The sequence below is a fragment of the Argopecten irradians genome, chromosome 9, assembly GCF_041381155.1.
Source record: "Argopecten irradians isolate NY chromosome 9, Ai_NY, whole genome shotgun sequence".
Taxonomy (NCBI): domain Eukaryota; kingdom Metazoa; phylum Mollusca; class Bivalvia; order Pectinida; family Pectinidae; genus Argopecten; species Argopecten irradians.
This window is the reverse complement of record NC_091142.1, coordinates 29,552,692-29,569,873: the sequence shown is the minus strand read 5'-3', so window position 1 is coordinate 29,569,873 and position 17,182 is coordinate 29,552,692. Positions and strand designations below refer to the sequence as shown.

At 32.9% G+C, this 17,182-nt stretch overlaps 1 protein-coding gene across 2 annotated transcripts in view; it reads right to left on the bottom strand.

Moving 5' to 3' along the window:
• Positions 1-1,438: 1,438 nt before the first annotated feature.
• LOC138332016 (uncharacterized) overlaps positions 1,439-17,182 on the bottom strand; it is a 38,967-nt gene continuing 23,223 nt past the window's right edge. Inside the window, exons 4-5 of one of the 2 annotated variants that reach the window (XM_069279939.1) lie at positions 6,293-6,636; positions 1,439-4,703 (exon numbers count right to left, since the gene is read on the bottom strand). In XM_069279939.1, the coding sequence (XP_069136040.1) occupies positions 4,654-4,703; positions 6,293-6,636 (394 nt within the window). In that variant the 3' untranslated portion in view covers positions 1,439-4,653. Of the gene's footprint in view, positions 4,704-6,292; positions 6,637-9,885; positions 13,582-14,881; positions 15,241-17,182 lie in introns of those variants that run through there. The other variant, XM_069279937.1, reaches the window with a different exon arrangement.

Here is a 17,182-nt window from a genome sequence, read left to right as displayed (position 1 = left end):
TCTGTTCCCCTTCCCCCAAGGATGTTTGTGGCCAAATTTGGTTACAATCCATGTAGAACTCTAGGACAAGTAGCGATTTAAAGAATTTACCTTCATTTCCCCTATTGCCCCCCCCTCCCTCCTGCCCCCTATTGGGCCCCGCCCCTCCTGCCCCCAAGGGATCAGAGCCAAAATTTATACAAGTTCCATTTACCCTATTGGGCCTGCCCCCGGGGTGTCAGAGTCAAAATTTATACAAGTTCTGTTCCCCTTACCCAAAGGATGTTTGTGGCCAAATTTGGTTACAATCCATGTAGAACTCTATGACTAGTAGCAATTTAAAGGATTTACCTCTATTTCCCCTATTGGGCCCCGCCCCTTGTGTCCCCGGGGTGTCAGAGTCAAAATTTATACAAGTTCTGTTCCCCTTACCCCAAGGATGTTTGTGGCCAAATTTGGTTACATTCCATTCAGAACTGACTAGTAGCGATTTAAAGGATTTACCTCTATTTCCCTTATTGGGCCCCGCCCCTCCTGCCCCTGGGGGATCAGAGCCAAGATTTATACAAGTTCTGTTCCCCTTCCCCCAAGGATGTTTGTGGCCAAATTTGGTTACAATCCATGCAGAACTCTATGACTAGTAGCGATTTAAAGGAAATGTTGACGGACAGACGGATGGACGGACAACGGACGCCCCACCATGACATAAGCAGCTCACCTGGCCCTTCGGGGCCAGGTGAGCTAAAAATAAAGAAGCATTTTAAAGGACCAAATTTAGGCTTACATTTTACAAAATTATTGCACATCATTGTCAAGCATGTTGTCGTTGGTCCACAGAGTGAGGTTGTCATGGAGAAGTTATATGATTAGTGTGGAATCTTTGTCATTGTCTAATTATAATCGTGATTACGCAAATTCATCATTGCGCTTACAATGTTAAAGTTGATTGCATTAAAATCAGTATGTTTACATTAATATCTATTCCACATAGATGGAAAAATATCTTTCTTTCTAAAAAGACATATCACATTTCCACCAAATTTAGATTATGGTATCAATGAATCTAGTGATACAAAATGTTAATAAACGACAAATTTATGGAAGTGTAACAGGACAGGAGAAAATGTAGCGGCCTGACTGGGATTAAATCCCGGGACCTCTGAACACTAGCAAAATGCTCTACCGCTGAGCTACCTGATCACCGAGATTGACCCAGTCCAGTCCCGCTACACTTCTCCCTCCATTTCAAAGTCTTCACCTTTGAAGACATACGAGACCCTTATACCACCACCGTGGGTAATTAAGTTGGTCGACAAGTTTGTAACAGGAGAAGAGAAAATGTAATGACCAGACCGGGATTCGAAACCGGGACCTCTGAACACTAGCTGAATGCTCTACCCAAGAACTACCTGGCTGTCATCTGATGATGGTAGTGAAATAACAAAATCAACAAAATCCATTGAACTGGATCCATTTTAATACTTTTGCTAAAGCAAAAACTGTGACCAGCATGGCCCTAACAAAGGGTAATTTTCATATTAACTAAGTCCATCTATATATCATATGATACCAAAGATTACTGCTAGTGAACAGAGTCATGTTACAGGTTTACACAAATATACAAATGTAAAATGATCCATTTTCAATATCATCTATTTTCATCTTGAACATACAATAGCAACATATGAATAAATATTAAGAATCTACTAAGTTTTGTTAAATCTACACTTACAAGGCATATTGATGACACATATTTAGAAATACAACTTTTGATTTTCATCCAGGTTATTGTGTAAATAATCTTTTTATCTTTAATGTAAATGAAATTTCCAAAAACAATTTATCAGAATTCTATACTTAAAGAAAGAAAAATTGTTGCCCAGTATTAATATGGAAAATTAAACATACATGTTCGGGATTTTTTTTAACATCAAAATGCTATGTTATCATCCGTGTAATGAAAAAGTATGATTTTAGTTCATTTCTAAAATTGTTTTAGCATTCTATATTTGTCAAAAAAAAGTTATGAATTTGCTAGTAGTTACTATAGCAACAGAATTATGGATTTAATTTCACAGATGTTTTGCTCATTTTTGCAATTTAAACAAAATTTAAATTAATCTTCAAATTTTGATGTGTGACTTATTTTTGATGTATTTGGCATTTTGACAGATTCTCTAAGTCTATATGATAAGTTTAAAGAACACAACACTCGTTAACAATACCAAAAGCACAACAATTGATTTACTTATAGTTATTTAGGAAAAAAATATGAAAATATATAAATATATATTTAAGAAATTAAAATTTGTAAAAGAAAAAATCACTAGTCATGATCACTGATCATGAAGAAAATGCTAATACAATAAAAAGTGCTTTCTTAGTAAGAAAATTTTAGAATTGCTCTGTCTAGCAGACTTTTTTTATCGAAGGAAATCTTCCAATGATAAGCTTTCCTGCGGCTCTTGATTAAATGGGCTCCTATCAATTGATGAATTCTACTTTTTCACCTAACATTTCATTTATAGAATCATAACTGTCATTGAAAAAACCTGTTTCATTGTGTTTTGCGAAGTGAAAAGTGTCTCCATTTTGAAGTCAAATGCCTTACTTCATACTCACAGAACTGAAGAATATTTTTTTCTTTGAAAATTATAAAAAATTCGAAAGATTTAAATTTATTATAGGCTACTAATGACAAAAAAGACAACTCAATACAACTGAAAGAATAACAATAATGAAGGGTCCTTTGGATGCTCTTAGTATAAATCATTGAGACAGCTACAACGCTAAAGTATATACCGATGAATATGAACTAGCACATTCTACCGCAGTGATTATATTATTGTTAGCATCATTAACTTACTGTGTAATGTAATAGTACGATATATTCAGATTTTTGAGACAAGTCTCATGCTCCTACTTCTGATCAAGTTAATGATTTTCTCACAGAGCCACAAGGTAAAGACTTTGGGCACTGAAACATTTACAGTATGTACAGTGCTTTTGGGAGATGGAAATCCGAGTGAGCAATAACGCTGAAGTAGGACTCATCTAAAGCTAACTACTATTGGAATGAAAAATATCAAAACCGACAAAAAAAGTTGTAAAAATGTTACAATTCAACATTGAACAAAAATAATACATGAAAAATATTAATGCAAACTTGACTTTATAAAATATAAAAAAAAGAGATACCAAAACAGAGACTGTTTGTATACTAGAATCAGAAGAGAATCTTTCATAATTTTGATTAGGATCTTCACATCAATATCCATCCAGCGATTTAGAAACCTGTCATGTCAGATATGAGTTTTGAAATAATGTTCAATATCAATTTGTATTAGAACTACCAGGCTTTGTATATCTGATTATTTTCATATCAAAAGAGTATTCAGACGAAAATGAAAGTTACATAAACACAACAAAATATTACAAATGATTTATCATTACAACTAAAAATCAGCAACGACAAATGAACATGGGGAATAAATTCTAGTTTAAGCATTTAGATATGTAGGGATAAAATACACCTTAATTTGTTACTAATTCGAGTAAATATTGATATACATATGTATGCAGTTAATTAATCGTTCATCTTTTTAAATATAAACCATTTATTATATTGATCAGACACATGAATACTTTGTCATTCATACTTTACTGATTAATTTTTGAAAAAAAAATATGTACTGTTGTAAAAAAGAGAGTATACTTTTCTAATTGCGGCTGATATTTTAAAAGTTCTTTAGAATAAACCATAAAATTCAATGAGTTTTTATACATAGAAATAGAAAATATTGTTTTATAATCCTAACAAGTGAAAGTTTATGATTTAAACACTTAGATATCTTTAATTTAATTTTAATGTATTCATTCCAAAAAAGTCCAAAGGAGAAAGTCATGAAGGTGATTTTTTATGTAAAACTATTAGATAAATTTCTTGTTATCTAAAACATCTCGGTACAAATTTTTAAAATGATAAACAAATAGCTAAAAAAAAACAATTAGAACCTGTCAAAAATTCACCACCTCGATATTATCAACTATACATCTTTTGACTGATTTTACCTTCAGCTTCAATTTCCAAAAACAAAAGTATCAAATTCTGGGGAAATTATACATTTCTATTGTCCACTTCATTTCAATTGTCACAAGTATGTGTGAAATATGGAAAAGAAACAGCATCCAATCAAAAATAATAGTTTACCTCTATAAAAATCAGGCAGAATCGCAGCTTGAATCGAAAAAAAAAATGTTTGGAAGATCAAGGTATCAGAAAATTAATTCTCCTGACAAAAAGCAGTGTTACACAACATGTAAAACCAACTTGATAAAGATTGAAGGGGAACATCTACAGATCTAGATGATATCACCGATTTCACATTATACACACAAACATGTTTCATTTCTCAATAAGTGATTATCTCCATTTTATAGATATCAAGAAACCTTCGTTACAATCAAAAAGTTGTATAAGAAATACAGAATGTTCCTTGGATTAACATTGATATCCATACCCAACGTGATCAGACTAAAATGGTCTAGTCGTTTCACAGATGGTCAAACTCTATATGGTCTTTCTGGAACCCTTTTTCATCCTCAATGTTATTGTTTGTTTATGTTTACTATGAAGTAACGTTCGAAAGTATTAAAGTGCGGGGTTTAGGCTGTTTAGGATTCTTCCTGTGGCTCGTCAGCATCATCTGTTCTCTGTTCTTGATCTACAAACATAAACATGAACGCTATTTAAGGTCATGGATTGACAAGTCATAAAAGCTCTGCCTAAACGGTAAATAAGTAAAATGCTATCTGAATGTCATCCTAAATACTCCGGGGATTACTATTACTATTACTGTCTTGATATCAACCACTGGGTAGATGTCATCCTGGACACTCCTGGGATTACTATCACTGTCCTTTTATCCACCCCTGGACTATGTCATAGTAAAATTTAAGACATTTCAGGCAAAACACCTGCCCAATCACAGGCCTACAGAGACTTCCTTTAAAGATTACAAAGAGTGATGCACAACTTTGAATCCAATACATTGCATCATTATTCCATTCTTATGATGTAATCAGTTGTACGTCAAGGACCAAACTACCTGTCTCATCTGTTGTCACACCCAGAGCCTTCAATTTTTTTATGAGATAGTCCAGGTGTGAAAATAATGAGGGTGATAGTAATCCCTGGAGTGTTGAGGATGACATCTAGTTCACAGGTGGATTAACAATATTCATACTTACCCCTGGAGTGTTGAGTATCACATCAAGCCCAAAGGTGGATATTACAATATTGATAGTAGCCCCTGGAGTATTGAGGATGGCATTGATTTCAAAGGTGGTTATAACAACATTGATAGTTACCCCTGGAGTATTGAGGATGACAACTAGTTCAAAGGTGGATATAACAACATTGATAGTAACCCCTGGAGTATTGAGGATGTCTGGATGTTAGAAGAAAATTTACAAGAACAAGAAGCCCATAGGCCTTAATGGTCACATGAAATACTGATTAGTGTTAGTAAAAGTGAAGCAGCCATGCAATGTAGGGGTGGCAGGCACTACCTGCAGAGTCCTGGATTGAATTTTAACATCTGTCCAATGATCATGGTTTTCCAGGACCTTATAAATTAATGTCAAAGCTGAATTGGACATTATGTGGATAATAGATTAATATTTTTGTCAGATTCTATCCAGGTCAAGATTCCCCAAGCCAAATAACACTGTACGACCAATATAAATATCTTATAATTGATTCAGATTTATGATCAAATACAGTAAATTGAGATGAACACATTTGATAAACAAACTGATTTTTGCATACAATTAAATTTTGTGTACTTCACAAGAACAATTTTGTTTGTTTTTGTAAATCAATGCGAAAAGGTTAAAGAAATGAAGAAGACTTATAATGAGTCTAAATAATGCAAAGATAAAATGGTTTATAGTATACAGTATACATGATGGATAAGAGCGGTTTACACATATCAAAATTGAGATATGCATGCATTTAAGCATTGATGTTACTATTTTTTAACTTCATAGGGGTATGAAAGAAATTTTGTTTGCAAACTGTGAGAATCCACGTAGCGGATGAGGTTAAAAAACAGTTACATCAATGCTTGTAATTAATTTTCAGACTCCTTGATAACATAAAGTATGTTTAAACGTACGTTTCTTTTGATTTCCAATGGATTATTTTTTTCAATACGCAACATCGACGTCTCTATTGTGACGTCATGATTATGTTGATTTTGGCACCATTAATTAATGATTGGCACATAACCTTATAGAATCCCATCCTCACCTTCTTGGTTGGGCATATCTGCCGTCCATAGTGTCAAGTTGTCTCTCAGGAGCTGCATGATTAAAGTTGAATCCTTGTAACTTTCTTCATTTAGGGAGTCAAGCTCCTGAATGGCATCGTCAAACGCCGACTTTGCAACTGTGCAGGCTAGCTCTGCCGAATTCAAAATCTCAAAGTAGAAGACAGAAAAGTTGAGGGCGAGACCAAGCCTGATGGGGTGTGTTGAGGTTAGGGCCTTTGCAAATTCCTCTGCTTTCTTATATGATGCCAAGCTGTTTTCAGCAACCTCTTGACGTTCATTGCCTTTTGCAAATTCAGCCAGATAGCGGTGGTAATCCCCCTGCCTGTGAAATCAAGCAAATACAAAGGTTTTTTAAAGACTGTCTATCCACACAATAAAAGGAATGTTAAGCATGTTTATATCACCCATACCATAAGCTTCTTGTGCTATATTCTGTATTTGCATATTTCAGAGTTATCTGCCCTTATGGGTAGGTATTGATTGTTACATCATTTGTTCATGAGTGTAACGCCAATTTGTTTTTATAGAAAATGACATGTCTTTTACTCACAAAGTAATGATGTCACAATGAATACCTATCCGCAAGAGAGATAACTCTTTAAGAGTAGAACATGAAATAAGTCATTACATCAAAGAGACTTAAGAAAATACCATAAGAATGAAGGTCATAATATCATATAGCCAATATTTCCATTTATGATGATACTTTTGAAATTTTGAGGGTACATGTATACCAATGAGGTCAGAAGAAATTTATTCTGCAAACAATAACTAACAGTGTAATGATGCATTTATTCTCTTGTGACTAAATCGCGAAATTCAAGTTCTTTAAGATTTACTCAACTATTGTTGCGGAACTAGGAGAATTTCCTTCTTTTTGACATGTCTCGAAATTCTCTGTCTTTATCTTCTCTCGGAAAGATAATGATTCTTGTACAAAAGAAGGCCATAGACCTATATTTAAACCTCAGTTAGTGAAGAACTTGTACAGTAGACTAGCTATTATGTGAATTAAAGCCAGAGATTCAACTTAATATTGAATTAGTCAAGTGGAAGATTAATCACGATCAAAGATGTAAAATATACAAGCTTTGTGCTTTGCTTGTAGGTATACATTGTATAAAACAATTTTCTTTAATTTGATACAAAATATCCAATTGAGATATTGTAATTTAATTTGGTGACTGCCAAATTTAATTAACTGGTAAATATTGATAAGACATCAAAAAGTATTTTTAAATTATGTAATTTTCTTTTTCAATAAATGAATACGGTACAGTAACTAGTTTTTGTCAACAAGAACAAGAGCCCCAGAGGACTTGTATCGGTCATCTGGTTAATTTATTGTTATATGAAAACATTTCTGATTTCATATAGCAAACACTTTTCTGGTTTAGAATTATCTGATACAACATTTTTGAATACAGGAAACCCATGATAATCCAGATGCCAATAGTCTGGTAAACCAACAATCCATATCGAATTATTAGGGAACCAACTTGATTATTGACTATAATGTAAAAGGAAATCCAGACAATTTAGGCTTGGACCACTGTATTGCAAATTTGTGATTAAAGATCAAAAGAAAATTTAGAGTAAAGCAGCAAGTTGAAAAATGAGAATATTTTAAAACGTGTTCTACAATAATATCACCAAGTTGACCCCTTTTATACAAGCCCCAGCGACTCCTGTGATGTCAATCCAACCATTTGTACAATTTTGAATCCCTGTGGTCCATTTCTGTTCAATCTGATTAAAATACAGATCCTGATAACCACTCAATTCAATAGAGGATCTGACAACATCCCATAAGGGGTCACGTCCTGGTGACCTTTATACCACCTGTAGTTCAGATCAAATGCATTTTCTACCCCTAACTACATCAATTGATATGCATTAAGGTTTATTGTGCCCATTGGGGAAGATAACTCTGTCACATGAAATCCACTGCCATGATTCTGGCAGCAGCAATTTGATTGGCCAATTTCAAATGTCACCAGAACATGGCTCCTAATGGGATCAGATGTCAGATCCTCTATCAAACGTATAGATAATAAGGATCTGTATTTAAATCAGATTGATATCTATTTTGGGAGTTTGTGGTATATCTTTGTCGTGTCTCCTTTTATCAATATTGAATTTGTGTCCATTTATAGTGCTATTTCACTAAATTATACTGCCATACTTAGGTGAAGGTTACCATACTTTGGTCTTTAGGAGAAATATCTAGTACTTAAAGGTGAGTCCAATAACAGTTCACATTTACCATGTGATAGATACACAGCGTTACATTCTCATACAAATTTTACTTATACATTTATCTGATAGAAAACAACGCTCTGAACTGTATGGTATGATCTCTTTACAGTTCACAAACCCTGTGATAAGCCAATGTGTTTCATTCTCATATAAATTTTATTTTCACATTTATCTGAATGAAAAAAATTCTCTGAACTGTATGGTATGATCTCTTTAACAGTCCAATAACAGTTTACAAACCATGCGATAGAACCACAGCTTTACATTCTCATACAAATTCTACTTATACATTTATCTGATAGAAAACAACGCTCTGAACTGTTTGGTATGATCTCTATACAGTTCACAAACCCTGTGATAAGCCAATGTGTTTCATTCTCATATAAATTCTACTTTTACATTTATACGATAGAAAACAACGCTCTGAGCTGTTTGGTATGATCTCTATACAGTTCACAAACCCTGTGATAAGCCAATGTGTTTCATTCTCATATAAATTCTACTTTTACATTTATACGATAGAAAACAACGCTCTGAACTGTTTTGGTATGATCTCTATACAGTTCACAAACCCTGTGATAAGCCAATGTGTTTCATTCTCATATAAATTCTACTTTTACATTTATCTGATAGAAAACAACGCTCTGAACTGTTTGGTATGATCTCTATACAGTTCACAAACCCTGTGATAAGCCAATGTGTTTCATTCTCATATAAATTCTACTTTTACATTTATCTGATAGAAAACAACGCTCTGAACTGTTTGGTATGATCTCTATACAGTTCACAAACCCTGTGATAAGCCAATGTGTTTCATTCTCATATAAATTCTACTTTTACATTTATACGATAGAAAACAACGCTCTGAACTGTTTGGTATGATCTCTATACAGTTCACAAACCCTGTGATAAGCCAATGTGTTTCATTCTCATATAAATTCTACTTTTACATTTATACGATAGAAAACAACGCTCTGAACTGTTTGGTATGATCTCTATACAGTTCACAAACCCTGTGATAAGCCAATGTGTTTCATTCTCATATAAATTCTACTTATACATTTATCTGATAGAAAACAACGCTCTGAACTGTTTGGTATGATCTCTATACAGTTCACAAACCCTGTGATAAGCCAATGTGTTTCATTCTCATATAAATTCTACTTTTACATTTATCTGATAGAAAACAACGCTCTGAACTGTTTGGTATGATCTCTATACAGTTCACAAACCCTGTGATAAGCCAATGTGTTTCATTCTCATACAAATTCTACTTATACATTTATCTGATAGAAAACAACGCTCTGAACTGTATGGTATGATCTCTTTAATATTCAAAGCAATACAGATTTCAGATAGACTAATTATGTAATACATTGTAATTCACACCTATTAATGGAAATATTACCACTACTGTGTTTATACTAAGTGTATGGCTTAGACATGTGGGCAAACTAAACAATATGTATTGGACTCCAAACCGTATTACACTAATGCTAAAGGTACTGAAAATTAAAAACTTACTACCAAAATATAAGGCTTATATATTAATTTTGTGACCAATGTATGCAATATAAATCATCATGCTGAAATACAAAAGATAATCACGAGGCTTGTACAAAACAATGAATTTGTAAACTGTAGAATGAGTTTATTTCACCATTTTTGTGTTTTGTTTTGATAATAAAGGCAACACATGTACAGAAATAGTTCACTAGATATGGTTTGACAAAGCGTTCTGTTAACACGTTACACGATTGTCTCATTACCACTACAGTTTATCACAATAATCACTAGACGTATTTTGATATTCTAGTATAATGTCTCTACCATACCCTATTCAATAAATAACTACAACAGTACAATAACAGTCTTCCTGATTATAATGAAAAGCAAAAGTTCCAGGGACCTAAAATTATCAAAGTTTATCTCAAGGAAATAGGTGACAATATATATGTGGTGTATGGGGATATCATTTATTCCATAGAGCTGATTGTATATCTTATCCCACTCATATTAACCTTTTTATTTTCCTATTGAAACATAATTCGTGTATACTAGATCTAGACTCTCCGGTTAATTTTTTTTCTATCCAGACAGGTCTATTTAAGATGGTTTTCTAACAGACAGGTCTATTTGAAATTGTTTTCTATACAGACAGGTCTATTTAAAGATGCTCCACCGCCGACAGAGCAAAAATGATACTCATCATTTGAACAATAATTAGTGTTTAATCGTGTATATTTATGTCTAATTAACACAAAATATAATATAAAAAAAATTCTTTTGCTTTTGGTGCATGCGCAATCAGTAATTCATTCCATATAGGATATAGTGCCAGGGAATTTATTCGGGATGCAATTAATTATTTTTTATATTTTAAACTTTAAGTAAAATTAGAAGCTCAAACTTTTCAATGGTGGTAATGGTGTGAAGTAAGTAACTTTTGTAACTGAAGAAAAATACCAGATCGCCTGCTTCTGTTTTTGATAGTGAAAAAATACCATTTGTCAGCGGTGGAGCATCTTTAAGATGTTTTCTATCAAGATAGGTCTATTTAAACTGTTTTCTATACAGACAGGTCTATTTAAAATTGTTTTCTATACAGACAGGTCTATTTAAGATGTTTTCTATACAGACAGGTCTATTTAAACTGTTATTATCAAGACAGGTCTATTTAAGATGTTTTCTATACAGACAGGTCTATTTAAGATGTTTTCTATACAGACAGGTCTATTTAAAATTGTTTTCTATACAGACAGGTGTATTTAAGATGTTTTCTATACAGACAGGTCTATTTAAGATGTTTTCTATACAGACAGGTCTATTTATGATGTTTTCTATACAGACAGGTCTATTTAAGATGTTTTCTATACAGACAGGTCTATTTAAGATGTTTTCTATACAGACAGGTCTATTTAAAATTGTTTTCTATACAGACAGGTCTATTTAAGATGTTTTCTATACAGACAGGTCTATTTAAGATGTTTTCTATACAGACAGGTCTATTTAAGATGTTTTCTATACAGACAGGTCTATTTAAGATGTTTTCTATACAGACAGGTCTATTTAAGATGGCTTTCTATACAGAAAGGTCTATTTAAGATGGCTTTCTATCCAGATAGGTCTGTTTGCAACTATATGGAGTCTTTATAGACAGGCTAAAATTTCTTTTTATCCAGACAATTCTGTGTAGGATTCTTTTATCTGTTGGAGTAATTTTTCCTGATGACATTTACTTTTGTAGAAAAAAGTATCACTTCAATATTTAATTTTTTATAATTTAGGACAGAATATAAATTAAAAAACAAACACCAGAATTCTTTAAACCATGCATACACATACAAAATGCAGATATCATTTCACATAATTTTGAGAAAACCTGATAATCTTACTGGTATGTAACCTTTTGAAGCTTGACTTTGAAAGATGAAGATTTTCTAGGAGATAGTTCGACTATTATAGATTATAAAATCTAATTCAAGTTTTAAAAAAATTGACGGAAATAACAGAGGGAAACACCAGAGGTACAAAAACAACAATAACATGATTCATTCATTAAAATAAAAAAAAAAAAAAACATGCAAAATGATATTTATCAAGGCTTCCGATATCAAAACCTGAATATTTGTAATTTTAACATGCATCAATTATTTCTTATAGAGTTTTCAATTGAAAAACTTGTCAATGTAAAAATGGAGTTTGTAAAATAAAACAATAAGAAATAAGACAAACATCTATAATCAAATTTCTTGATCATTTAAATGGCTATTACAAGCATAATTGTATGGTTTTTTCCTACTTTTCAGTCATTTTTTGCATTTTCTTGTTATCAAAAAAAATATTTGGTAGATATTTTGTCTTGACCCAGTATAATGCAAAAGGGATTGAGAATGAATATGGCAAAGTTCAGTCACAAAAATAGAGTTTTCTTTTTCATGGGAACATGATCACTTATAGGTGCATAGTTTGTATTTTCATAAATATTGTAATTAAGGACTCACATATCTATTTGGTACATTTGATACATTTCCAAAACAATATCTCACAACAACTTATTCATTAACAACCTCATTATCTTATTATCAAATTCAAAAAATGTTCAAGTTTGTTATGATCTGCTCCTCAAAAACCAACTCAATGCCCGTGCCATTAATATATAGATCCCTGTCGTAACAAAGTGCACTTTTGTAATTGATATAATTTGAGTTACTCTAGGACATTAACAAATTAAAATTGTACAGTTGACAAATTGAAGATGTGATTATCGATCAAAGTTACAAAATTTCATTCATTAAACCCTGAAATTCTAGAATGAAAAGTTCCAGCTTTAGTTTTAGAAGATTTCAAATATGTTTTCAGTGTTGAATGAGTTATCTCAATACTTCAGAAATGTTATTTTTATGATGCCAATGTTAAGTATTGGTTTGTGTATTGAAGTAGTAAGCCTGCTTTGAACTAATACTCCTGATCACAAAAGGCATAATTTGTTATTTTCAAGTATGACTTTCTGCTTAGAACAGGAAACAATTCAGAAGTATTGAACTGAAGTCAAAGCTCATTTTTCAGGATCATACATGCATGGTTATGTATTTAAATAAGACAAATTAATCTTGGATTCTAGTGCTTGCTTATTATTGGCGGTTATCAAATGTTTCAATAATATGAAAATAAAGTCGCCTTCATGAATTTTCACTCCGAACATCAGACAGATAACAAACTCACATATTGCTAATAAGAATTTAGGAAATATAGATATATATTTATTGTATTAAAAAGGAAATCACTATAAATCACTATGTAAAAAAACCATGTTGATTTTGTTTGTTCACCAACGAACTAAACACATAAACCTCAGTCAATGATAACAGATCTATAGTTCCGGTATAGATATAATAAATCCCAAACGGATATCGCTGGAGGATTGAGATGGTCCCTTGGTAGGCTTACTATGTATAGACGTATGGTCTTCTCTACTCAATGTCTTCCACTTGTTGTTGCTGTTGTTCTGTTTAAAATATAAAACATTGATTAGTGAACACTAGTCAGATATATTCTTAATATCTTATATCCACAGATATTCAAAATGAAAAGAGTAAACACCTTCACCCCTGAAAACACATTTAGATTCTTCTAGTTCAAAGACTGAAATAGTTCATTTCTGGAATTTTGTGATAAGTCTCATTATCTGGTGATTGTAATGTAATATTTCTATATGATTTCCATGACTGCACAACTACCTGCAGGTGGGACTAATCAATGGTAAATCCTATTTTATCCACATCATTTTGGTAACTCGAAACCACTGTATCGATACAACAAAACCTAACCTTAATTACAAATCCACTAAAACATGAAAAAGACAAGCTGTCAAAGTCTGATATCTATAAACTTGAGAAGAGTCAGGCATTCAGACAAAACAATCAAAATCATTACATCAGAACTGGACACTAAATAACAGTAAAGATGATAGCCAAACTAAAATACAGTCAAACCTGCCATTTGCAACTACCTCTGAATAAAGTCCACCTGCTTAATAAGACCAATTTTTCATGGGTCACAAAATGGTCAAATTCAACACAATTTGCACTGTGTATAAAGACGACTAGGTAATATCGAAAGATTTTTCTGGTCCCTGGGGTGGTCTTTATAGACAAATTTTTTAAATTCCAAATTACACATTACACATTATCAGTGAATCTAGACACAGAGGTGATAATTCAAATCTCAACTGATGCTTAGCATGAACTGTTGACATATGAATTACATATGCTACACATTTGAGGAATGGCAACACGAGTCAGATAGCCAAGATTGTAAGTCTTAAGCCAATACTCTGAAGGTTTGTAGTTTGTGAACTTGATTAAGATTTCCATGGACTTTTGAGATTCATTGAGCAAAAACATCTACAGCATTTCATTCTCCTAGAACTGATTCTCCTTTTAATATACCATCTTAATGAAGATACACTTGTTTTATAAGTAAGACCAAGTTTCATTAATATTCTTTACCTAAAAGAAACTCTTTAACTTAAAAATTCCCCAGATTTTTCCTGAACTTCTGTAATGCTTTCCTATGGAAGATTTTAAGTTAACAAGTTTCCTCAAGTTAAGATATGTTTGTGAACCTGGAGCTTGTATTTTCTGCTTGTTTTTTAATCCAGGAATATCCCACAAATGGGCTACAGAAATTTCCAGCATCAAACCTATTGCCTTAAGGCTCTAAAATGGTAGTACTAATTTCACAAAGAAATTCTTACTTTTCATCAGTGACAAAGAAATATTGATGATTCAATGTTTCATTCTCACCTTCTCCCTCATTGTCGAGCATGTTGCTGTCGTTGGTCCACAGAGTGAGGTTGTCACGAAGAAGTTGCATGATTAGTGTGGAATCTTTGTAATTTTCTTCTGGGAGCTTGTCCAGTTCTGTGATGGCACCATCAAAAGCCGCCTTGGCAATCTTGCAGGCTTGATCTGGGCGGTTGAGAATCTCGTAGTAGAAAACAGAGTAATTAAGTGCTAGACCTAATCTGATTGGATGGGTTGCGGTCAATTCAGCCTCGGAAAACTCGGAGGATCTTGAATAGGCAATCATGGCAGCTTCAGCAGCTTCTGTGCGTTCTGTATCTGTTGTGATCTCTGCCATATATCGGTAGTAATCTCCTTTCCTACAACAAATGGTTAATTGTTATGTATTACATTTTGAATAACAAACGTAAATCATAATTTCATCTGATCACAATCTGCAGCATTATTTTCATTCCTCTTATCCTTCAACAAGCAGCCAGGCAGCTAAATTCAACAAGGCGACAAGCAAGTAATAGAAGCTAAAAGCTGACTACTTATCCTGATAAAGAATACATGGATCAATATCAAATATGCCACTTAATACCCCTCAAAATGATAACAGCAATCAAATGCATGTCTCGGGGAGCTGAAAGTAATACCTAAAGCCATCAATATTCTGTGTTGTGAGGAATGGTGGTAAACATGTCCTATTCTACGTAATAGTCTGTATACAGCCTTTATTAGGGTATATTTGAATTGTTTGAAAACAAACAAGAGCTGTGAATGGTTGATATTTTAAGCACTCCTGAAACATGACAATCTGGCCTAGTTCAAACATAAAGTCTAGATCTTACTCCCACAGCTACAGTATCAAAATAACTTCAAAACTTGTGTAATGTTAGCACTCTTTTGGCTGCAAAAATACATTGATACAGAAAATTTCATTTTTTATTTTCATCCACCAAAAAATTATTATTCCACAACCTTTCTTCATGGTGCATGAAGTTTTACACCATTTATAAGTTAATCACTGGTCAAGGTGACCTACTGGGATATCTCTGTTCTCATTGTGCAATGTCTGTTGTCCATAACTTTTCCTGGTAAACATGATCAATTTGAGGGTTTTGTGGTACCAAAATGACATGGGTAAAGTATGATTTACTGTCTATTAGTCCAACCACCTGGTGGCCAACTTCACAAAAATCACAAATATAATCACCTGAAAGTGGGACGTATTGACCAACAGTAAATTAAACTTTACCCATTAAATATGTTTTGGTATCTCAATTGAATAAATATTCTTTGAGCTTACTGAAGTTTTGTTTACACCTTAGCAGCTTTAAGACCTTGGACAATTTTGAAAATGGGAATTATTTGCCTCCAATTTACACGAGAATTACCCGGGTATTTGACTGTGATTACAGAGTTATTGCAGTTCCCTTTGTTGTAATAATTTTGTTATGACCATGTTAGCACGATTACTTTAAACATTCACCAAGCTTAACAAAACTTTGTATGCAGCCTTACATCTACATGTGTAAGATCTCGTCGGAGACTGAAAATTGGAATTGTTCACTTATAACTTGGGGACATATGGCCCTTCGTAAATTAATGGACCTTGTAAACTTTACTTGGTAACTAAAATACTAATCATAGAGATAGTGAGCAGTGTTGATTCTCAATATGTTATGGGGGCAGATGTTATGATTATTCCTGTGTAGTGGGATTTCCTGGCGGTTATCTATTTGTTTTGTGATGAATCTCCACTTGCTCATTAAATTTGGTGTTGTGTGATGATTATAAGAAACAATATGTTATTAATAAAACAACACGACTAAGTGTAAACATTCCAGCTGCCTTTCTCAGTTCCCTGACAGTACAGATTTGGTTATATAAATCCTTCAAAATGTATCAATTATTCATGGTTGGACATCTGTTCTTGAGACTCAACACTGGTTAACCACTCGTGCTTCTGTTGGACGGTATCTAGCCGTCATTTCACAAGTAACTCTGCTGCCAATATGTAGGCTATTCATTCTGCCTTTTGCTAATTTTATTTTCTATGTGATTTTTTTGTCTCATCAAAACATCTATGGTATACGTACATGTATACCCAAAGTATATGGTTGGAGCCCTTTTTGCCCCTCAAATCTAACAAATGTTTGAATGAAGTGTTTAGCAATTATATCATTTCAATTATATACTTTGTTGTTTCAATTTTAATACTAAATAGTAGTTTTCTATTATCACAGCTTTAGTTGCCATGATAATGAACAAAACTTGAAAATTAAGTCCTTTTTGGACTATTTCTCACAACAATGT